Source organism: Ceratotherium simum, chromosome 33, assembly GCF_057802395.1.
Source record: "Ceratotherium simum simum isolate JZ-2026a chromosome 33, ASM5780239v1, whole genome shotgun sequence".
In the NCBI taxonomy this organism is placed as follows: Eukaryota; Metazoa; Chordata; class Mammalia; order Perissodactyla; family Rhinocerotidae; genus Ceratotherium; species Ceratotherium simum.
This window is the reverse complement of record NC_141932.1, coordinates 345,457-370,349: the sequence shown is the minus strand read 5'-3', so window position 1 is coordinate 370,349 and position 24,893 is coordinate 345,457. Positions and strand designations below refer to the sequence as shown.

General features: G+C 47.0%; 1 protein-coding gene across 2 annotated transcripts; it reads left to right on the top strand.

The window, feature by feature from the left end:
- Window positions 1-549: 549 nt before the first annotated feature.
- Window positions 550-24,893, top strand: ZNF544 (zinc finger protein 544). Of its 2 annotated transcripts, XM_087421968.1 has the most exons (8): window positions 550-865; window positions 943-1,062; window positions 12,796-13,209; window positions 14,638-14,729; window positions 16,218-16,344; window positions 16,654-16,737; window positions 17,883-17,960; window positions 20,053-24,893. In XM_087421968.1, the coding sequence occupies exons 3-8, from the start codon at window positions 13,167-13,169 to the stop codon at window positions 22,008-22,010; spliced, it is 2,382 nt and encodes a 793-aa protein (XP_087278094.1). In that variant the 5' UTR covers window positions 550-865; window positions 943-1,062; window positions 12,796-13,166; the 3' UTR covers window positions 22,011-24,893. The 2 variants fall into 2 exon arrangements, with proteins under 2 accessions (XP_087278094.1, XP_014649853.2); XM_014794367.2 differs by lacking the exon at window positions 17,883-17,960 and having other exon boundaries at window positions 551-865.

Here is a 24,893-nt window from a genome sequence, read left to right as displayed (position 1 = left end):
CGCCAGGCGCACGGGACGGCGGCGGCCGCTGAGGAAACAGCTCTTCACCGTCCTCCTCAGGCGGTCCTCGTTCGCGCCCACGCAGGCGAGGCGTCGGGAAGGCCCACGAGGAGCAGACGAGGCGCAGCACGGATCAGACACGAATCCAACCCGCGACGTCGGTCGCCGGCGTCCGCGCCGTGGCGTCGCGGCCTCAGTCGCCGGATGAGGAGAATCAGAGTCGTCCGTTGATCCGGGGCCGCGGGGAGAAGGGCGCCAAGGAGCAAAGCCAAAGGAAAGCAACGCCTTAAACCACCACACGAGCCGCTGTAAAATGAAAAAAGCTGTCTCGTCGACACCCGGCCTCAGGCTCCAGCTGGCGCCCAGACACCGTTGCCCTCCACGCCACCGCCGGCAGAAACCCCCACCGGCGCGCGGCCTTCTGGGACTTGTAGTTCGTTGCGCCGAGCTCGCGCACTTCCGCTGCCCACCGGAGGCGTCGCCATTGCCCCGCGAGCTCGGGTGAGTCTGCCGCCTGGGACCCGGGGCGGAAGCTCAGATGTTAGCGGTGTGGAGCGGGATGGAGGACAGGGCCTGGGCGGGCGGAAGTGACCTGGGCCGCGTCGTGGCAGGGAACGGGCCCGCCGAGGTCCCTCCTCCTGCGGCGCCGGGCAGCGGCCTGTCAGGTTCAAGTCTCTCCGGCTGCAGGAACCGGGCGGGAGCTGGTCCAGTCGGGGCCCCGCCTGCAGCAGAGCCCGACTGGGTCTGATCTTGTCCGAAGCTCCCTTGCTGCAGGACGGGGCAGGGGCCGGGCTGGTTGAAGCTCTCCTGCCGCAAAGGAGGCCCTGGGTGGAGGCTGGAGCGGCCTGTCAGCACCTAGCTGGTGGTGAGGATCTCAGGCCGGCATAGGGGGTCTGGGGCCTGCCCACCCAGCCCAGCCTAATGTCTCGTTTCCTCCCTCAGTGCATTGACGCCGCCCACCCTCAGGAGGCGCTCTCTGCCGGAGGTGGTAGCCAGGAGCCTCCTGGCAGCGGCCCCAGAGGCCACTCTAGCCCCAGAACATGGACACGTTTTCTTCCACTGGTACGTGAACTTTGAACTCAGTTTGAATAGAAAATATATGTTTTCCAAGTGAACAAAGAATTTGGGGCGGTCCAGGCAGAGCAAACAGCATTGACAGACTCCAGGGTGTTGGGGCCTACGTTGGTTGTGTTTGCTGACGCCCCAGGTTAGGGGCTGCAGAGGTGAGCAGGACTGGAGGTGTGGAGAGCAGGAACACGAAGCTTCCCTGTGCTGAGGGCTTGGGGTTGGATTTCAAAGAGCCTCAGGGATTAGAAGTATCTGGCTGTGGAAATAACTCAGTGCAAGGGGGAGTGGAAAGAGCAGGACTTTGAGTTTCCATTTCTAGTGAGAAACCAGGATGGAGATCACAGTGCAAGAGAGAGAGAGAAGGAATTTCTGGTCACTCTCAGCTGTGTTTGGGTTGAGGAGTCTGTGGAGGATATGGCTAGATGTGGAGGAAGGAATGGCAGTGGCAGGGTGCCTGGGAGGGAGGTTAGGGTTAGGGCTGGGCTGGACATGAAGCCTGGAGTAGTACCTGAAACTCCACCCCACAGGCGGGGAAAGAGGAAACTGGAAAAGGGAGGAGAAAGAGCACCCTCCTCCCCAGCCCTGCAGCCCAGAGGGACCCTGCCAGACCAGTGCCCTTCAAAGTCCAGCGTGAGGAACGGAAGGGGAATTTTATGTCCAAGTATAGTTGGTACGACTAAATCTGCCACTACTGTGTGTCAGCACGATGTTAAGCTCTATAAATGCAACTCATTTAATCCTCACAGCAGCACCATGAGGCAGGGCCTGCAGTTCTCCCAGATGTCCCAGGTGAGGAAACTGAGGCCCAGAGAGGTTAAGGAGGGCTGTTCAGGGTTCCACAGTGCCAAGTGGTGGAGCTGGGACTTTGAAAGCCGGCAGGCTGGCTGCAGAGTGGGTGTTCCCAGCCCTTGCCCTTGGATGCCTCTGGGCAAGGAAAGAGAAGATCAGAGGGTGGAGATGGACACAGACAGTGGGAGATTGCTCAAGGATGGGCAGGAGTGTCAGGACAAGATGGTTTCATGTAGGGTCTTGGGCACCCTTCTTGGGTGTAGTGTGCATTTGTGTGTGTTCAGAAGTGAGAGGGCAGGGAAAGGAGGAGGGGACTGGGAGTATTGGCCCTTCTGTCAAGGGCTCATCTGTGAGGAGCAGGAGCATAGGGGTAAGGGTGGGGCACTGGGATTCAGGAATTACCTTGACCAGAAGGAAAACCTTTCCCCTGAGCAGTTGAGAGGACCCACTAGGGAGGGTGCAGGCCTAGAGGAGTTTGTGTGCCAGGAAGGTGGAGTCGTCCAGGGTCATCCGTTGGAGTGAATTGGGAGGCGGGATTGCACGGAGAGGATAATGGTGAGAGGGGCCAGAAGAGGGAGTGAGAGCATCGACTTGCTGCTGTAAGTGGGATGGAGATGGAGTGGATGTCGGTGTCCCTGCATACCACCCAGGACTCAGAAGCTAGCAGGGGCAGGCAGAGAGGGCCGCCGGTGACATGGGGCAGATTGTGCAGAGCATCCAAGTGAGAGAGGCTGACTGGTGGGCCCCGGATGGAGGATGCGAAGAAAGAAGGCAGGGGCAGTGGGCTGGGCAGGGGTGTACCAGATGGGGAGGCTGAGAGCCAGGATGGCAGTGTGTTTAGGGCCATGGGTGCAGAGCTCCTGGCTTCCTACTCCCCAGCTTCACTCAAGCTTTTTCTGCCTCAGTGTCTTTATCTACAAAATGGGGACGATACTGTTAATCTCACTTGTGGGGTTGCAGGGAGGATCAGATGCATGAATTCAGGCAAAGTGCAAGGCACAGCACCTGGTTTATAAATACAGCCTGAGTCATCACTGGATTCTGAGGGGTGAAAGGCAAGGAGAGTGAGCCAGGGGAGGAGATTGGGGTCAGAGGCCCCATGCTGTTTTAATTCACATGTCTTGACTCAGAACAGCTTTTTGCCTTCATCAGCCATGCAGTTTATTTTGCTATGGATTACCTGTTCATGTCTGTTACTTGCTCCTCTTCTTTCTCATAAGTCTTTATTTTAATTAAAGAAGCTTCAGTATCATTTTGTCGAGTTAAAAAAATGATCCTTTTGATATTTTTATTGAACTTACATATTAAATTTAGGGGAGTTAATTATTTTTTTAACAGGATTTGGTGTTCTGATCTCAGAGCAGAGGGAATTGGCCTCTCTCACACTGTTGGGGGGAGTCATAGTGGTGTGAATGGCAACAACCATTTGCCGGAGCTTCTGCAACATTTACTGAAATTTTGAAATGCAGCCACCATCCTTTTGACCTTGCAGTTCTACCTCTTGGCATTTCTTTCTTTTTTTTTTTTTTTTAAAGATTTTATTTATTTATTTTTTTCCCCCCAAAGCCCCAGTAGATTGTTGTATGTCATAGCTGCACATCCTTTTAGTTGCTGTATGTGGGACGCGGCCTCAGCATGGCCGGAGAAGTGGTGCGTCGGTGCGCGCCTGGGATCCGAACCCAGGCCGCCAGCAGCGGAGCGCACACGCTTAACCGCTAAGCCACGGGGCCGGCCCCCTCTTGGCATTTCTGTTTCAGAAATCCACAAGTGTGTAAAATATACGTGCAAAGCTGTTTGTTGCCCATTACTTGTAATAGCCAAAAAACGGGACAAACTTAAATCTCCATCAAAATAACTTATGGTCCCTGGGTAGAATGGATGAGCAGAAAGCCATATAAAGGAGTGCAGCTGATGTGTGTATGGATACAGAACAGAGTTCAGGAGCCGTAAGTGAAAAAAGCTGCCAGTTAGTACACATTGATTACATTTGTGTGTGTGCACGTGTGAAGATAAAGCACATATTTTATACAGTATAAAATAAATATGAGCTTTTAGACAACATTTCTGGAAAGATACGCAAGAAATCACAGCCTTCCCTTTTGAAAATGGGACAGAATATTCTGACATTTCGTCTTGCACCTTTGTTTTTTATATCATGAATATGTGTTGGTTTTTTAAACATTGTCACCATTATGATTGTGACAGTGTTAGATAAAGAAATAAAAACTTTTTTTAATTTTATTTTTTTATTTATTTTTCCCCCAAAGCCCCAGTAGATAGTTGTACGTCACAGCTGCACATCCTTCTAGTTGCTGTATGTGGGACGCGGCCTCAGCATGGCCGGAGAAGTGGTGCGTCGGTGCACGCCTGGGATCCGAACCCGGGCTGCCAGCAGTGGAGTGCATGCACTAACCGCTAAGCCACGGGGCCGGCCAAAAACTTTTAAATATTTTTTTAAAAATATAAACCGTTGGGGGCCGGCCCCGTGGCTCAGCGGTTAAGTACGCGCGCTCCGCTGCAGTGGCCCGGGGTTCACAGGTTCAGATTCTGGGCGCGCACCGACGCACCACTTATCAGGCCATGCTGTGGTGACATCCCATATAAAGTGGAGGAAGATGGGCACAGATGTTAGCCCAGGGCTGGTCTTCCTCAGCAAAAAGAGGAGGATTGGCATCAGATGTTAGCTCAGGGCTGATCTTCCTCACCAAAAAAAAAAAAATCTAAACCGTTGTTGTTAATTGGTTGTAATTGTTGTGTAGGTTTCAGGAAAGAATATTTAAAGGAGACCAAGCTCTCTGTAACGATAGAAAAACATAATGTTTTTGGTAGGCAGAATAATGGCCTCAAACATATCCACATCCTAATCCTCAAAACTTCTAGATATATTAGGTTACATGGCAAAAGAGTCTTTGCGGGTGTGATTAAGTTAAGGGTCCTGAGCTGGGGAGATTATCCTGTATTATCTTGGCGGGACCAGTGTCATCACAAGGGTCCTGATAAGAGAGAGGCAGGAGGGTCAGAGTCAGAGAATGGGGTATGAGGACAGAAACAGGTCAGAGTGATGCGATTGCTGACCATGGGCCACAACCAAAGATTGTAGGCCCCCCTAGGGCCCCCAGAAGGAACGCATCCTGCTCACATCTTGGTTTTAAACCAGTGACCATAAGATAATAAATTTATGTTGTTTCAAACCAGGAAATTTATGCTAATTTGTTACAGGAGCAATAGGAAACTAATACAGAGTCGAATTAATTTTCTAAACTGTTTCAATAGAAATTGAGGGTTATGAGGAGGACAAAACATAGATGTTAAAGAGGATTGAATTTCTTGTCTCCAAGCAGGCAGGCAGGCAGGCAGGCCTCCTCACTGTTGGTTTGTGGTAAATCAGTAGAGATAGTGAAGTATAGGGAGGTGTTTAAAGTGTGACAGTTAGTAATAGTGGAACAGGAACATATGGTATAGCTCCCAAATCACCAAAGGGAAAAGCACATTTAAAGGAATTTGAGGGCCGGCCCCGTGGCTTAGCGGTTAAGTGCGCGCGCTCCGCTGCTGGCAGCCCGGGTTCGGATCCCCGGCGCGCACCGATGCACCGCTGCTCCAGACATGCTGAGGCCGCGTCCCACCTACAGCAACTAGAAGGATGTGCAACTATGACATACAACTATCTACTGGGGCTTTGGGGGAAAAATAAATAAATAAAATTATTTAAAGGAATTTGATTCCTCATGAAAAAGTAGAGAGGAAAAGCAGAAATAATAGAAAACATGATCTGCAGTGGGAGGAATGAGACCAGTTCTCACAGTCAGTGTGATAGATGAAACTCTGCTTTCACAGGCACTTTCAGACTGAATTAAAAGTAGAAAAATTAAAGTTATGTGCTGTTTACAAGGGACAGATGATCAGGGTGGCAAGGATGGGCATAGGTCTATTGGTGAAAGCAAATAACAAGGAAATGGGTGGCAAGATAACGTCAGATAAAGTGAAACTTTAGTGCAACAACATTAAGAGAAAGATACTTTTAGGGATAAAAGTTAGGCTGTAGGAAGATAGAATAATCTTGGTTATTGTTTGTGTACACCAGACACCATCACAAAGCTATAAAGCAAAAACTTACTAACATAAAGGAAACATGAGAAAAACCACAGGGGAAACTTGAACACATGTTTTAAAATTTGGCTGATCAAGAAGACAAATTAGAATATAAAATATAAAAAGCAATTAGAATATAAAATAAAATATATAAATTTAAATTATTTTAAATGTAATATCAAGCTGGATTATGTGTAGTTATTTATCTGCACACCTTTCTCTGTGCCGTGCAGACAGAACTGTTTGCTTTTCCCAGGGAAAATTAAAAAGATTGATCTGGACTTTCTTCTCTGTACACGGGCTGTTCCTTCATCGGATCTGTGAATCATGGAGTTCCCTCGGTCCTGGGTCCTCTTTTTCTCTCTGTAATTTCATTATTGTTCTTTAATTTAAACACTACTAAGTCTTATGGATTTAAATATTTTTATGTTGTTGGTGCCCCAGTTCCTTCTCAGGCTGGCAGATCTAACTGCCTGTGTAACATCTCCGCTTGGAAATTGTGTCCAATCTTAACCTGTCTTGATTCTCCTCCCTGTCCCCCACATCTGTCACACAAGCCATTCTGCCTCCAAGGTAGAGAATGAATCTGCTCGTTTCTCTCCATCACCCTGCAGTCCTTCGAGTCCAGGACTCTGACAGTAGCCGCTTCTCTTCTGTCACCGCAAGAGAACTCCCTCTTGCTACCTCTTTGTATTCACACCCAGCCTGCACCCCATCCTGTCCCTTGGCAACAGCTGATATGTTCTTCATCCCTATGGTTTTGTCCTTTTGAGAATGTTTTACTAATGCATTCATACATTATATAACTTTTTAAAAACTCTTTGTTTTGAAATAATTATAGATTCTTAGGAAGTTGTAAAAACAAAAATGTGTGGGGAGATCCTGTGCACCTTTCACCCAACCTCCCTCAGTGTCCACGTCTTTCATAACTATCTACAATATGAAAACCAGGACGTTGATATTAGTGCTTTCCAAGGAGCTTATTCAGATATCACCAGTTTTACATGCACTCATTAGTGTGTGTGTATATAGTTCTATGCAGTTTTATCATGAGTTGCTTCATGTAACCACCTCCACAGTCAAGATACAGAACTGTTCCATCACCACAAGGCTGCCTGCTATGTGTTTATATCGATACCCACCTCTTCCCCCCAGTCTCTAACCCGTGGCAACTACTAATCTGTTCTCCTCTATATTTTTATTATTTCAAGAATATTATAAAAATGGAGTCATACAGTATGTAACCTTTTGGGCTTGGCTTTTTTCACTCAGCATAATTCCTTCAAGGGTCATCCAAGTTGTTGCATGTATCATTAATTTGTTCTTTTTTATAGCTGAGTAGTATTTCATGGTATTGAGTATCACCGTTTATTTAACCATGCACCTATTGAAGGACATTTTGGTAGTTTTCAGTTTTGGTTATTATAAATAGAGCTGCTATGAACATTTGTGTACAAGTTTTTGTGTGGACATAAGTTTTCATTTCTCTGAGATAAATGCCCCAAGAGTACATTTGTTGGATTATGTGGTAAGTCCATTTTTAGTTTTAAAAAACTCCCAAACTATTTTTCACACCACAAATGGCTGTACCATTTTACGTTCCCACCAGCAGTCTGAGGGTAATCCAGTTTCTCCACATCCTCTCCAGGATTTGGTATTGTCACTTTTTTTGAATTTTAGCCATTCTAATGGGTGTGTAGTGATATCTCATTTTGTCTTTAATTTGCATTTCTATAATGACTTTTTATGTTGAGCATCTTTTCATGTGCTTATTTGCCATCTGTATATCTTCTTTGGTGAAATGTTTTTTCTTGTTTTTTGTCCATTTTCTAATTGGATTTTTTTTGTTTATTTAATATTGAGTTTTCACAGTTCTTTATGTGTTCCAGCTACAGGTCCTTTGTCAGATATGTGGTTTACAAATATTCTTCCAGTGTATAATATGTCATTTTCATCCTTTCGCATGGGCTTTTACACAACAAACATTTTTTTAAATTTTGATATTATTCCAATTTATGACGTATTATGCTTTTGGTATCAAGTCAAAGAACTCTTTGCCTCGTTGTAGGTCCTAAAGATTTTCTCCTATTTTTTTTTTTAATATTTTGTTTTATATATGTCTGTGATCCATTTTGAGTTGATTTTCATGTAAGATGTGACATAAGTTGAGGTTCATTTCTTTGCCTATGGATAATCTGTTGTCGGCACCATTTGTTGAACGTTTGTCTGTCCTCCATTGGATTCTTTTATACCTTAAAAAAATGATAATAAACTGGGCATATATTTCTGGGTCTGTTTCTGGGTTCTCTGTTCTGTTTCATTGGTCTAGGTGTTCTTCTCTCTGCTTATACCACACTGTCTTTTTTCTTTTTTTTTTTATAATTTTATTTATTTATTTATTTTTTCTTCCAAAGCCCCAGTAGATAGTTGTATGTCATAGCTGCACATCCCTCTAGTTGTTGTATGTGGGACGCAGCCCCAGCATGGCAGAAGAAGCGGTGTGTCGGTGCGCGCCAGGGATCCGAACCGGGCCGCCAGCAGCGGAGCACGTGCACCTAACTGCTAAGCCACGGGGCCGGCCCAATATACCACACTGTCTTGATTACTGCAGCTCGGAGTAAACCTTAACATCAGGCAGAGTGATTCTTCCCGGTTTATTCGTTTGTTTCAAAATTGTTTTACATATACTAGGGTCTTTCTCTTTCCATAGGAATTTTAGAATAAACTTGTCTATGTCTACAAAAAACCCTGCTGGGATTGTGATAGGATTGGTTAAACCTGTAGATCAATTTGGGGAGAATTGACAAGTCCTCTAATCCATGAATGTGATATGTTTCTCTCTCTTTTGTTTAATTATCCTATGAGATTGATGTTTTTCACTAAATTTAATGCCCTTGAGAGCTATCCAGGTTGTTGCATGTATGATAGTTCATTCTTTGTATTGCTGAGTAATTTCCCATGGTATATATGTACCACTCTTCAACTGTTCACCCATCAAAGGACATTTTGGTTGTTTCCAGTATTGTGTTATTATGGAAATTTCTGCTATCAACATTTGTGTACAGGCTTTTGTGCACATGTTTTCATTTCTCTGGAATAAATGCCCAAGAGGGTGATTGCTCTGTGACTTTTAAATAAATTAAATAAATTAAATAAATTTAATTTAAATAAATTAAAATTTTTACAACTTTGAACATTCCTCATGAATATTATTTATTGAAAGCCTTACTTTAAAAGGTCCACAATAAAACATCAAAAGGATGTTCCACAGATTGCTTTTTTTTTTTTTTTTACTTTTTCCCCCCAAAACCCCAGTGGATAGTTGTATGTCGTAGCTGCACATCCTTCTAGTTGCTGTATGCGGGACTCGGCCTCAGGATGAACGGAGAAGTGGTGCCTCGATGCGCACCCGGGATCCGAACCCGGGCCACCAGCATCGCAGCGCGCGCACTTAACCACCAAGCCATAGGGCCGGCCCTCCACAGATTGCTTAACTCTTCGCATTGAAGGTTTAGGCTACATCCCCCTCCATCCTTTTTTTTTTTTTTTTCACTATAATGTGATCTACATCTTTAGCCTTAAAACATGCTCTGTCTTTTCTTTTTTTTTAAAGATTTTATTTATTTTATTTTTTCCCCCCAAAGCCCCAGTGGATAGTTGTATGTCGTAGCTGCACATCCTTCTAGTTGCTGTATGTGGGACTCGGCCTCAGCATGGCCGGAGAAGTGGTGCCTCGATGCGCACCCGGGATCCGAACCCGGGCCACCAGCATCGCAGCGCGTGCACTTAACCACCAAGCCACAGGGCTGGCCCATGCTCTGTCTTTTCGATGATGGGCTTTCTAGACTCGAGATCTTGATAACTCAGGCTGTTGGTATACAGAGCAGCCACGCTGCTCTCCATTTGTAACAAATTCCCTCCGAGCAGCTCTTGTCACCACACCTCAGCCTGTGTTTGGGGTTCTTGGTTCTGGTGAGGTTGGGTAGCTTCCTGGCTATTCGTTTACTCGTTTCTGACTTGGCTGTTCAGACTTCTTCACTTTTATCTATTGGTGACTTTTAAAAAGAAAATCATGAGTTAGGAATGCCCTTCTAGATGTTATATAGCCTCAGCTCACCCATTTCTCAGAACAAGTCACAAAGAGATGAAAGCAATAAATTAAAAAGGCAGTCAGCAGAAAAGCTTCTGGCCTTCAGAACTGTAGGAGAATAGATTCATGTTGTTTTAAGCTACCACGTTTGTGCCGGTTTGTTCCAGTAGCCACAGGAAACTAATACACCAGGCAACAGCTTGCTTGTCCCTTGCAGCATTTGTCAGCAGAGTTTCCAGCAAGTGGGGTATGGGGTACTGTGGCTCTGGTTTTAGATTGAGGCCTCTGCTCTGGTGCAGCACAGCCTGGCACATGGCTCATCCTCTCAAGCCACAGGAGCCAGACCCCAGCCTCTGCCAGCTTCCTGCATGGGCCCTGAAGGCCCATATCCGGAGGACCCCACACCCACCACCACTTTGCTTTACTTTCCACTCATCCATGGAGATTTCAGTGATGCTTTTTATCCTTGCTGTGTCTCTTACGTGCTTTCTTTTTGTATCTTATCTGTCATTGGAGCAGAGTGGACACCTCAGTGTGTGAACTTCACTAGTAGCCCAGAGTTTCGTTTGCATGGCCCCTCATTGGCATGGAAGCAGTGACTTGAGGAGTCACTCAGTCACAGCTTTGCAGAGTAACGAGGTGCTTGTCAGATGGAAAAGCATATACTGATGACTGGAGGTGCGGCATCGTGAGCTTGGGGAATTGAAAGATGTTCCTGTGCCTGAAAGACACAGTGAGCATCTGAACCAGCGTTCCATGGGTAGTTTTAATCCAGAAAGTAACTTCCAGAGCCTGTCGAGGAATTTGGACTTTCACCTGTGGAGTGGGAAGCTGCCACTCAGAAGAGTGATGTGATAGAAGCTGCATTCCATAGTGGTCCCTGTGGCCTCCAGGGAGAAAGGGGGAAAGACAGGAGGCAGGACCCAGTCGGATCTGCTGTGGTATCCCAAGCAAGAAGCAATAGCTGGGCCAGGCATCAAGGACCAAGGGTGTGGAGAGGCACATGATATTTGAAAGGCGGGGACCCCAGGTCTTTGTGACTGACTGAATGTGACAGGTGAGCATGAAGGAGGTGTCAAAAAGAACTTTCAGTGTCCCAGCTCAACCCCCTGCATTCTCAGCACACAGATAAGGATCAGGTGTTAAAATAAACATTTCCAGATTAAGAAGTATGTGAGTGGTCTGCAGTGCAATTGGCAGAGACAAGGTGTAGGTTTGTGGCCCAGGAGCCTCTGTGTTTGTTATCACCTATCCTCCTCTGTCCCCGACCCTCCTACCTCCCTCTTTGTAAGGATCTATGTGATGACATTGGGCCCACCCAGAAAATCCAGGACAGTCTCCCCATTTCAAGATCCTGAACTGAAAAGCATGTCCAGAATCCCTTTTGCCATGGGAGGTAACATATTCCCAGTTTCTGGGGCTTAGCACCTGGACATCTTTTGGGGACCATTATTCAGCCAAACACAGTCATGGTAAAAAAAATTTGCAAAACCCCAATCAGTGCACAATGGAAGGGGTCAGCTGAGGCAGGCAACCTGCACCATGGGCAGAGGAGGAAAGAGTGGAAGGGGATGTGGACACAGGTTTGGTGGCATCTGGTGGGTGACAGCCTTTTGTGTAGGTTGCCTTTTCCTGGTCAATGAGAGATGAGGATCCTGAGAGTTGGCTGTCACTTCTGACCTAACTAGCTTCTGAGTTCTCCGTTTCACTCGGGAAGAGAAGTTGGTGAAAATAAAGGGGGCTGAGTGATCTAGAGCCTCAGATTTTCTGCAGATCTGCTAAACTGTGAGATTGCCCCCTAGCTGAAGTCCTGGTGCCCCTGTGACACAGCCTTGCCTTCGGGTTCCTTTCTGTCTGTGAAGCCGAGTTTCTCATCCCCAGCACTGTCGACGCAGGAGGCTGGGTCGTTCTCTGGTGAGGCTGTGCTGTGCGCTTTAAGATGCTTAGTACATCTCTCACCTCTACCCACTAGATGGTAGCCAGTAGCTTTCCCCTCCACGCCTACCCCTGGGCAAGTTGTGACAACCATAAATGTCATCAGACATTGCCAGATGTCCCCTCAGGGCAAAACTGTCCCTGGTTGAGAACCACCGCTTTACGGAAATGGCCGACTTTCTCACACGTCCTGGAGGTGTGTTTCGTGTTTCTCTTGGTGGCCTTGTCCTTTAATTGAACCTGACACTCACTGTAGTGGGGGGGTGGGGTCCCTGAGGAAACAAAGACAGTTTATCAGGCAGGATATCCCCAAGGGACAGAGGGGACCTCCCTGCAGCTGGTTGGGGAAGGGACCTTTCCTTGGGATGTGCAGGGCAGGACAGCCCAGGCCCGACGAGTCAGCCCTTTGTGCACTCGCCGTGTTAGGTGTGCACTGGGGGCAGTGTGGCCACTCTGAATCGTTGTGGGTGGATGGAGCTTTTGCCTTTTTGGGGGGAGGTCGCTTTGTTCTTTTGAGTAAGTTTAATGCTGCGAGTCAGGTAAGTGTGTGCTCGCACCAACTCTGAGAGACTTGCATGTTGAACGTTTTGTCACAGACTTATGTTCTGCCTTAAACGTTTTTTAGTGGGATATGAACGGTTTTCCCCCCAAGGTCCTTATTTGATAGCAGTTCTGATCATTCTGGCATTCCATTCCTTGTATGTGTATTGCTGCCATATCTGTCCTGGTCCAGCGCCAGGTCATACACAGCCCTGCATTGTGAAGGCATTGTCTTCTGCATCAGCATTGAAATAGCTGCTCAGCCCTCTCTCTTCTTTTTCTAGTTATTCTTGGAGGAGTTAAATGCTTGTTTTGCCTGAAGAGCATTAAGTTTGTGTGAGGAAGAGAGATGGGGACCCGACATACAGATTGTGCCCAGAAGGAGAGCGTCCTTGCGGAATTAAGGGAGCTCTCAGCCCCCATCTGCGTGTGGAAGCAGTCGGGTTCTCAGAAGAGATTGTCTTGGAAACGAGAGCTGGCGGGAAGCTGCCCCCGGGGGTTTTGTGGTTCCAGTAACTGCAAGTGTTGAGGCTCCGGCCGGCTGCGGGTCCTGTGTTCCTGCTGGTGGTGGCCTGGAGCAGGCCCCCCTGACACACTCTCTGTGGGGCTCAAGACCTAAGAGAAACCCCAGCACCCGGAGAACCACAAAGAGGAGATGACACTGGTGGAAGAACTTACCCAAGCATTTGAAGGCAAAGGTGAGACCTGCCAGAAACACAAGGCACGGAGAGAGCATGATTTCCCTGATGGGTGACTCAATCCTTGATTCTCCAGGAAAATGGGTTTTATAGAGAAAGTGGGGTGAGGAAGATGCCGGCATTCAAACCTGGGAGAATGGTGAATGTCTGCCTCCTGGAAGTCATGAGTGGCAGTGGTCGGTCCCTCCGGGCCTCTAGGCCAGGTGGTAGTTGTTCCGAGTTTCAAGGGGGTGAGGGTTCAAGCTTCTTTGTGAACCAGAGGCACCAGGCAAAGCAAAGGCGCATCTTTGGAGTGAGCAGTTGTTGGGTGTGAGCAAAGGCACGGCCAGGGTGTATTTCAGGAATGTTGGGCCATGCCAATGACCAGTGACTGGGGAGATAGTGCGCGTGCCTGCATGGGCATGAGTGTGGGTGTGCTTTTGGTACAGGTAGGGTGAGCAGGAGTCAAATATGGGGATAGATTTGGGGCAAGATTCTGGAGGGGTTTTGCTTGGCTGTCTCAGTGGGACAAGCAGAGTGGGAAGCGATGACAAAGTGAAGGAAAGCAGAGGGTGATAGGCGAGCCGCCCAGGCCATGGGGCAGCACCCTGGCACCTCCAGAACAGCGTGAGGGAGGGTGCACCTGGGACAACACCCTGTCACCAAGTTCCCTTAGCTGTCCTCTTGGGGATTTTCATATCCTCCTTATCCCCATTCCCCTCCTCCCCATTTTTGGAAACCAGCCGATGTTTCACTGTGGTTTTTTTATTTATTTAACTTTAATTTTTTGTGTGTGAGGAAGATCAGCCCTGAGCTAACATCCAATGCCAATCCTCCTCTTTTTGCTGAGGAAGGCTGGCCCTGGGCTAACATGCTTGCCCATCTTCCTCTACTTTATATGGGATGCCGCCAGAGCATGGCTTGACAAGCGGGGTGTCGGTGCGCGCCCGGGATCCGAACCTGTGAACCCCAGGCTGCTGAAGCGGAGCATACGCGCACTTAACCGCTGTGCCACCGGGCCGGACTCATTGGGATATTTTTAAATTGTACAATTGTTTTGTCACTCCACCTCCACCTCCCCCTATGTAGAAATGACAAGAGAAACTGGCCCTCCTTTGTTTGAGTGCTGAGGGGCGACTGCGTATCTGTGGGCTGGCAGTTCAGACACCCCGGCTCGTGCCTGGGCACTTACCTTGAGCCTGGGGCATCCCAGACCCGGGCAGCTGGTCCACTGTGCCCCTGGAAAGCCAGCTTAGCCGCCTCGGCTGACCTCAGAGCCTTGGACAGGGAGGCTGCGTGGTCAGAGCCCTGCCTCTCTGCTCCTCACACCCCAAGGGGATGTTCCTCTGCTGAGCTGGCCACCTCTCCTTTGTCTGGGGCTGGGGGTGGGCTCGCAAGCCTGGGAGTTCTGAGGTGGGGCTGAATCCCTAATTATTTCCTCAACCCCAGCCTTGCCTTCTGAGGATGTCTGCCCTCTTCACGACAGCTTCTTCAGGTATGAGAAGGAAATGGAAGTGCGATCTCAGCCGATCCCATCCCAGGTGAGTTAGGGAGCTTCACTCTCTGCCTCAGTCTCCTTGGCTGTAAAATGGGTCCAGGAATAGCAGCTGCCTCTTCAGGCTGGCACACACGAGAGCTCAACAGTGCTTCCTTATGCCTTCGGGAGAAACCCATGGGCTCCTTGCAGGTAAAGTGCCTTCCCTGCATGTATGAGCCAAGAGCTCCTAGGACCAGACCCAGCCCAAGTCTCCCTCACCTGGTTCCCTGGGCCAGGTCTCTGCTTCAGACTTTCTGTTCTTGGTGGTTGCTCAGTGGGCCTTGAGGGCAGGCAGAGCTGAGCCTCTGTACTCTTAGATGCCTGCAGCACGTGGCAGGGCGAAGAGCAGGTCCCTGACCTCGTTCAGGGTCCCAACACCCCATGTATTGTCTGCACGCTTCCCGGGTGCCAGGGCTCAGTTCCCCTCATGTCCTGTGAGACTCCCTGATGCCGGAGGCTGTCTTCATAGTCACGTCAAGGCAACTCATGCTGGAGAAGTTCATGGACACGTCCAGATGTCCGGCTAGTAAGTTGTGAAGCTGAGATGCCAACTCAGGCCTGGCACTGGGCCAGGGCACCTGGCCCCTTGCCTGCCGGCCTTCCTTGAGAGTAGGCTCAACCAGCCTTTTCTGTAAAGGGCTAGGTAGGAACTGTTCTAGGCTCTGCAGATCACATACGCTCTCTATCATATTTTTTTCACATGGTCCTTTAAAAACATAAAACCCATTCTTAGTGTATTAGTTTTCTCTGGCTGCTGTAGCAAAATACCACAGACTTGGGGGCTTAAACAACAGACATTTGTTTTCTCAAATGTTCTGTTCTGGAGGCTGGATGTCTGAGGTCAAGGTGCTAGCAGGGTTGGTTTCTGGTGAGGACTGTCTTCCTGACTTGCAGATGGCGCCTTCTCTGTCCCCACATGGTGGGGAGAGAGGCCTCTGTATCCCCTTCTCCTCTTATAAGGACACCAATCCCATCACATTAGAGCGCTCCCTTATGACCTCCATTAACCTTAATTACTTCCGTAAAGGCCCTGTCTCCAAATACAGTCACCTTAAGGGGTAAGACTTTAATGTGTGAATTTAGGGGGAAACAATTCAGCTCATGGCATTAGCCTTCTAAGAACACACCACAGCCCTGATTTGTCCCATGGGCTGGAGTTTGCTGACTGCTGATGCAGAACATTCTCTTTGACTGGCTTCAGATCTGTGATTTTGTAGAGAAGTGGGGGGTGGGGATCTCTGAGTGGGGTTCCGGCATTTCCCAGGAGAGAGAGTCAAGATCACTGGTGGGACCAGCAAGATGCTCAGAGAGAAGTGATAACACCATGGGCCTGGGTCTGTGTCTGAGCTGAGTATAGCCCAAAGGCGAGAACCCTGGGGGTGCTCCTGGACATCATCTTCAACACACACCGTCTCCCGGCCCTGTGCTGTCCCAGCCCCCCAACCTCCACATCAGGGAGGCAGGGCCCCATGGTAACACTCTGCTCTTTCAGCCCCCTGTGAGCTTCAAGGATGTGGCTGTGACCTTCACGCAGGAGGAGTGGGGACAGCTGGACTCAGCCCAGAGGATGCTGTACATCGACGTGACTCTGGAGACCTGCAGCCACCTGGTCTCCCTGGGTAAGGTGGGCTCTGGGACTCAAAGATGTGGCTCTTCTCAGTGGTGTTGCCCGGACTGGGCTGAAGCATTCCAGAAGTGGGTCCCTTTGAGATGCAGATCCTGGGTAGGCCACTTGTTCAGCCTCCACGGCAGGTTTGTGACTTGTGGTTCAGGGAGCAGGGAGTTTTCCCTGGGGTGGTGCCAGGGGCCTCCTAGTCCATCCACATCTGACCCCAGGGCAAAGCGCTGGGCCCAAGGACGTGGTTCTCCTTGTCTCTCCTTGTCTCCAGGCAGAGCACCAAGTCATGTGTTTTTCTCCCATTGACCAGGGCTTCTGCTTCCCAAACTGGATGTGATCTCCTGGCTGGAGCAAGGGGAAGACCCTTGGAGGGTGAAGCAGGGACCTCTCCGAGGTGAGAACAAGCCCACAGCCCAGTTGGTTAACATGGGCAGAAAGCTCTCCATAGACCCTAGGTCCGAGGATGAGGGAGGCCGTTTGCAAGGAACTTCCTCGGTGTTCTCTGCTGCCTCCTCATGTCTAACAGGGCAGCCGCGTTCTCATCCACATCAGCCTGTCCCTCCATCCTAGCCCATGGAGAACACATGTCACTGTCGTCTGGCCATTTCTCACCCGTGGGTTCACTCTGTTCCTGTCATCCCTTTGGTCTTCACCCCTCAGCCACCTTGTTTTATTCCCAGGTCCTCATGCTCCCTTTTTTCCTCGAGCCCCTCGTGCTGGCTTCTACCTGGGGCAGCAACTCCTCAGGCCTCCCCTTCAGGACTAGTCTTTGCCCTGCAGTTGGACGTCCACCCCCTCCTGCGTGTTGGATGTTCACATGACTTCTAGATGATGCTGAGGTGTGGTGAGAACTTGTGCGTCCTAGGAAATGGCAGCAACCTGTTCTTTCCGGGATTCCTACTAAGTCGCCATTCCTGGACCTGCTTCTCACCTCTTCTCATCCTACAGACCCACCTCCTTATGTGTTCCAGTGTGTCAGCCTAATTGGAATTTTTTTTTCTTTGACAGCTATATCAAGATACAGTTCACATACCATACAGTTTGCCATTTTAAAGTTTGCAAAGGCTTTTGGTATATTCACAGCACGTGCATCCATCACCACAGTCAATTTTAGAACATGCTCATCACCCCAAGGGGCTGCTTCTGATTTTTTTATTGTTTTGTTTTAATCAACAGACTTTATTTTTTAGAGCAATTTTGTGTTTACAGAAAGTTGAGCAAAAAAGTACAGAGTTCCCATATACCACCCGCCCCTCACCCACAGTTTCCCCTGTTGTTACTATCTTGCATTCTGTGGTACATTCATTATAATGAACGTGTATTGATATGTTATTATCAATAGAGATCGATAGTTGATGTTAGGTTCACTCCTGGTGTTGTACATTCTGGGGTTTGGACTGAGGTATAATGTCATGTATCCACCATTGCAGTATCCTACAGAGTAGTTTTACTGCCCTAAAAATCCTCTGTGCTCCACTTGTGTATCCCTCCCTTCACCCTAACTCCTGGTAACCACTGATTATTTTACTGTCTCGGTAGTTTTGCCTTTTCCAGATTGTCCTATGGTTGGAATCATGCAGTGTGTGGACTTTTCTGACTGGCTGCTTTCATCTAGCAGTAAGCATCATGTTTGTCCTTCACACCACCTTCTGACGTTCACACCACTTTCTGACATGCCCCCAGCCTGGAGGCGTTGAATTTATTGCATGTGTTCCTGCTCTTTCTTACCCTGTAACTCTCTTGCCTGCAGCATGTTATTTTTTCCTCTGAAGTCTCACCTACTTTTGCTTATCCTTGGTCCTCAAATGATGTCACTCTGAATTCATTTTACTGGCAGCATCTCTCTTGTCTGTCATAGAGTTACTTTCTGGCTGACCTGCACAGTCTGTCTTCCTCATTTCACAATCCTGACAGATACACTGCTGTAGAATGTTTAACCTCCTTTGCCCAGTTTCCAATGGCTAGGCACAACTTGGACACATCTTAGCCACCCAAATATTTCTTTCCTCCTTCTCGTCCCCAAATACTCTTTCACTCCGCTTCAATGAACTATTGTTGCATTTGAAAAAGTTCTCATCATCAGAGATTCCAAGGCCACACCCCAAAGGAACACAGCAGAGTTTTGAAAGGAGAACAGTGTTGGTTGTGGGGGTGTTGAGTGTAGGTAAGGACCTTGCCCAAGAGGGAAAGGCTGTCTTTCTTTGACACGAGGGAAACATCCTCCTGAAAGTTAAGAGATGGCCAGAAAGTGTAGTTAACACTTTGCTAGATGGAGGATCTTTGTCTCCTTGGTGAGCACAGAGAGCAAAGTATGGGGACTTGGAGCAGAGGCCTTGATAGCACTGGATGTGAGTGGCTACATAACTGAAATGGGCAGAGTGACAAGTAAAGGGGGACTCTTGGAGAACCAGGCAAGAGTCCTGAGCTGGAAGCCTGTGGCACTCGTTGTTAGAGGCCTGATATCTTCAACAGAGGGAGGAGTCCCCATTAGGACTGTAACAAGGGTGACTTTATCAACGGTACTGTGTACTGACAGTGCACTGTATGCCACACACCAGGTGAGGCTCACATATTGACTTGTTTACGCCTCACAGTAAACCTTGTAAGCTACGCGTTCTTGTTCTTGGCTTACTGCTGAGGAAAATGAGCCTCAGAAGTTGCCAGTTGGTGAAACCTGGTTGCAGCCCAGTCTGGCCAACCATGCTGCTTCAGGGACAACAGTGCTTTTCTGGGGAGTTTGTGGCATCAGTTTTGGAGTGGTTCAAGAGACTTTTTTCCTCTGTGAGCAGCCTGAAGAAATGGTAGAAATGGTGCATTAAGAATATTAAGTCAGTATTGGTATTGAGAGTCCTGTTTCAAGATCCAGAACTAGAAAATAGATAAACTAAGATTCTGGGTCAGTAATTTAGGTAGAGGCACCAGTTAGGATACTGCCTTAGTTTCCTGTGGCTCCTGTAACAAATTACCAGCTGAATGGCTTAAAACAACACAAATTGATTCTCCCACAGTTCTGGAGGCCAGAAACCCAAAATCGATATCATTGGGCTGAAATCAAGGTGTCAGTAGGGCCATGGGAGGCTGCAGGAGGAAATCTGTCCTTGTCTTGTCCAGCTTCTGGTGGCTGTGGTGTTCCTTGGTTCATGCCCACATCACTTCAGTCTTTAAGGCCAACAACTTCAAATCTCTTTGCTCCATGTTCATATCACCTTCTCTGTGTGTATAAAATCTCCCTCTTCCTGCCTCTTATAAGGACATTTGTGATGACAGTTAGGGCCCACCAGATAATTTCCCCATCTCAGGATCCTTAACATATCTGCAAAGACCCTTTTTCTAAATAAGGCACCATATTCACAGGTCCCAGCAGTTAGAACATAAGTATCTTTTGTGGTTATTGAGGGCTGTATACCTCAGATCCAATTCTTTCAGTGGATTCTCTAATCTTCACCCTCCCCTGCTTCTTCTTATTCCTTTGCTCTCTCTTCGGGGACCAGTCCTCCTGGGTCACCACCTCATTATCTTTGCTTGTTTTTTGTACTTTACCACTGATTTCCTGTTGCTGATCCATCCCTCCCTTTCACATCCTATGTGAAATTACAGGCCGTGGATTAGAAACCAACCCAGAGACACCTCTTCATACTTGGTGGTCTCCTTCATCCCACCCTCCCCTCAAATGCTTCTCCATCATTCAGGCATTTTGGATTTCTTTCAGACTGGAAGACTACTCTTGAAAAGAAAGAGCCAGCTTCCAAAGAGGATATTGCTGTGGAAGAACCATCCCAATGCGTGGAAGTGAAAGGCTGCATCCGGGAAGAGGGCCTGTGGTCGGTGTCATTAGAAGTGCAGGGTTGGAGGGACCAGCTAGGGGAGCACAAGGACTTGGCTTCTTTGAGTCAAACAGGACTCACCTCAGAGAGACTGTTTACTCAAGAGGAACATTGTGAGCATGACCTTCGGGGAAGTCGTCTGAGCTTAAGCCTTGTGCCTCCAACATTATCCACAAGAACACATTTCCATAAGTTAGACTCACAGGTTAAAAAGTTGAAACAGAATTCTGTTTTCATTAATCATCAAAAAGACTGGGCTGATCTGAAACCCTGTGAAAATCATCAAAGTTCTAGAGCCTTCTGTCAGAGCATTTACTTGAATAAACTTGCAAATGATGAAATGGGAAATAAAAAACCTTATGAATGTACTGTCAGTAGTGGCTCTTTCAACTATGGTACCTCCCTTCATTTTCGTAATATAATTTTTTCAGCAGAGAACTTCGATGACTGTAAGGACTATGGAGATATCGTTAATCATAGCATGTCTCTGAGTGAACACAAGCCAGTGCATTTTGGGGAAAGTCAGTGTGAGTGTGATGAATGCCTTGTACAAACTGAAATAAGTGATCCTGGAGAGGCACCGTTCAGATGTGAGGAGAACCGTAATGCCTTCCGTGTGGCCTCATCTTTTACTGACTGTGACATTCAGACCAGAAAGAAGCCATATGCGTGTAATCAGTGTGGAAAATCTTTCAGCTGTTGCTCTAAGCTTGTTGTACACCAGAGGACACACACTGGAGAAAAGCCCTATGAATGTACCTGGTGTGGGAAGTCTTTCAGCCAGAGCTATGACCTTGTTGTACATCAGAGAACTCACTCTGGTGAGAAGCCCTACGAATGTAACCAGTGTGGGAAATCCTTCACCCAGAGTTCCAAACTTATTAGGCATCAGCGAACTCACACTGGAGAAAAACCATATAAATGTCACGAATGTGGGAAATCTTTCAGGTGGAACTCGAACCTTATTGTACATCAAAGAATTCATACTGGAGAGAAGCCTTATGAGTGTGCTCATTGTGGAAAGTCCTTTAGCCAAAGCTCTGACTTTGTCGCACATAAAAGGACACACACTGGGGAGAAGCCCTATGAATGTAACCAGTGTGGAAAGTCCTTCATCCGAAGCACTCAACTTATTAGGCATCTGCGAATTCACACTGGAGAGAAGCCGTATAGATGCAATCAGTGTGATAAAGCCTTCGCTGGGAGCTCTCACCTCATTGAACATCAGAGAACTCATACTGGAGAGAAGCCTTTTGAATGTAATCAGTGTGGGAAAGCCTTTACTGGGAGCTCTCACCTTCTTTCACATCAGAGAATTCATTCTGGAGAGAAACCATATGAATGTAGTGACTGTGGGAAAGCTTTTCGGCAGCGATCACAGCTTGTTGTGCATCAGCGAACCCATACTGGAGAGAAACCTTATGAATGCGGTTATTGTGGAAAAGCTTTCAGCCAGAGGTCTCCCCTCATTGTGCATCAGAGAACACACATTGGAGAGAAGCCCTATCAGTGTAACATGTGTGTTAAAGCTTTCAGTCAGAGGTCACGCCTTACTGAGCATCAGAGAACACATACTGGAGAAAAGCCTTATGAATGTATCAACTGTGGGAAAGCCTTCAATGATCGGTCAACCCTTACAAAACATGAGAGAACACACACTGGCGAGAAACCCTATGAGTGTAACCATTGTGAAAAAGCCTTTAGCCAGCGGTGTCAACTTACTAGGCATCAGAGAATTCATACTGGAGAGAAACCCTATGAATGTGCTGAGTGTGGGAAATCTTTCAGTTATAATACATCCCTTGTTCAACATGAGAAAACTCATGAGAGAGAAACCCTATGAATAATCAAGATGGAAAAGCTTACTGCCAGGCCTACTTTACTAGACATCAGATGACCGAGGTATGAATCTCAGAATGTGATTCAGTGACCCCATGCATCAGAATTGCTTGGCGTAAGTGTTGAAACCACACGTTACCAAGCTTACCCTGATCTACAAAATCAGAATCTCTGGCAGTAAAACCCAGGAGCCTGCAGTTTCCAAAAGCAGCGCAAGTGATTTGTATGTACACTAAAATGTGTTTACTACTTCCTTTATCTGAGAAGCTATGATCATGACCACTGATGAAAAACTTTCAGTCAGAGCTCTTAACAGGAGTTGGGTACAGTACCATTCTGAATTTCCTACCAGATAATCTTTTTAATACAGCCACCCACCCAAACTTAATCAGATGTTGTCCCTGTAACACAGTCCTGGAAATGATGGGGGACTTGAAGATATTCTTGATACAGAGCCCCAGACACTTCATCTAGGAAGAAATCGTTGTATGAGGAAGTTGGTGTTGAGTGATGAAATATGAAACCAGCCATTTTCAATGTAAACCAGCAATTAACAACACGAATTAAAGGAAGACTGAGGATGGGAAGTCTTCTGAAATGGGTTTTGTTAGAATTAAAAGTAGGTTCTGAATATTTCAGGGACTCTGTTGTGCTCTAACTCAACTTTGTTGCTGAGTTAGGTTGACTATAATCAGAACTGGGTGCGTAGCAATATGGAAAATATCAGGTGAGTGAAAACAGGGCCCAAAATAGTATGTACACAAAACATTACAACCACATAAAAACATGTAACACAGAGGGTGGGTTAAGAATGTCAGCTCAGCTGCATGTTCAAAAAAAGGCTGAAGTGTAAATCAACAATGGTGAAGAACATGGGAGAGGCCATTACTGCAAACTTGAGCAAGGTGAAAGCAGGTGGGAGATGTCGCCTTCTGGTGCAGAGTGGGAAAGGCTGAAGCCAGGAGCGTGAAGAGGGCTGCAGCAGTGGTGGTCACGGACCTCTCAGAGATGCAGACTGATGGGTGGGCCAGGGAAGCAGGGTTAATTGGAGGTCTGTCCATGAACTCCAAATTTTCTCCCCCCATCTCCCCTTTTTTCCTTGTCCTGCATTAAGTATCTGGCTGTGGGTAAGCAAAAAATAAAGCAGGGAATGAGTTATGTGCTAAAAAATTAGTCTGGGGGACTAGGGAATCTGGTGTATTCTCTTGAACAAGGGCTGCCTTGTTTTGGAGTTTCAAGGACCTGCATCCTAACAGCTAGTTCTTGCCCTTTCCTCCCTAAAGCAAGGTGTGCTATTAAGCCAGCCCGACTCATCTGTGGAGCTTTCCATCTGCTTTCCAATAGCCACTTCAGTATGGATGGGAGCCAAGGAGTAACAGGCTTGAAGAGAGCCTTCAACATGGAAGAAAAAATGTCTAAGATAAAACAGAAAAACCAACCCCAAAGAGTACAGCTGTTCAGGGGAACCAAATATTTAAAATGTTTTATTCTAAGAGCAAGTCAAGAAATAATTGCAAACAGAAGATAAATACAAGATGCTGTTTAAAAAAGAGAATTATGATAACAAGAATAGACTATGAAATTAAAAGTAAGGTGGTTGGGCCAAAAAACAAAGAAAAAGAGAAACTTCCCAGAGCTGAAGGAAGATCTTCAGATCATGCCAACCACTATCCAGGATTGATAAGATCCATGCAGCCTGAGAAATTGAGAACACTACAATTTAAAAAGACATCACAGAAACTTCTGGAGAGAATAATTTTGAAACCAAGACAGGAATATGGTTTTGTAAAGAATGTTTCTTCAAATTAAAAAAAAAAAGGTAATCAGAGACTTCAAGGTAAACAAAGTGTTCAAGAAAATGTACAAATTGTACAAGACAATTGTCCAAATGTGAAGCAAACTAGAAAGGAATATTCATTTGACCCTGATCCTAATAATTCTTTCTGGAAGAGGCAGAGGACTCATGAAATTGGAATAAAAGAGAAGGAAATAGAATCAGATTGTTTTGATTGGCCCGTCACTGAACAGTGTTTGCGTAGATAGGATATAAACAGTAGGTACTGGTTTTTTTAATTTGAGAAAGAAACCCAGAGCTGTGACAGGATTTCATGATGGCAACAGAGTAGAGCACCATTGTCATCAGTCCTGTCACAAGCAGTCACAGCACAGCCTGCAGCTGTTATAAAGTAGAGGGAAAAGAGAAGTGTGTGTGTGTGTGTGGGGGGTCCCTGTAGCCTCCTCTGAGGAAGTAGGCTTTTAAATATAATAGGTTAGAGTACTTAGGAGATCAAAATTAGAGCTCGAAACTAATATGACAAAAATTGGAAGCAAATAGAGGAGCAGCGATGTCAAGTCGCTAGGCCAGGAAAGATCAGAATTCCAGAGGTAGCCTCAGGAAGAACTGGAATGGAAATGGTAAAAGTGGTTGGTGGGATATGTGACCGTTGGCTGGGGTGGGGCAGGAGACACTGCTTTCCATTTTAAACCTTCTGTAGTATTTCATTCCCTGGTGGTACAATTTTTATTTGGGTAACAAATTATTTCAAGTGTGTACCTATAGGCAAGCAAAACAACATGAGGACATCTGTGATTGTTTTGTGGGATTATGTACAGTTTTCCTTCTTTTGATTCAGTGTCACTGTGAGAGTAAACTGACAATTAAAATAGCAAGAACAAAAAAAAAGATGTCAGACTCTTCCATTTGGCCAATTAGAGTTGATTCCAGTAGGGAAGGAAGCCTTCTGGGCCTCTTATAAGTCCCTGGAATTAAAGGAGGTGGTTTAGTCTTTTAAGACTTGATTTTCCAGAAGCCTTATCACGAGGAAGTCAATGGGCCCCAAGAGTAGGGACCTGAAAGGTGCTGGCATCTTGGTACAACTGGGTAGAA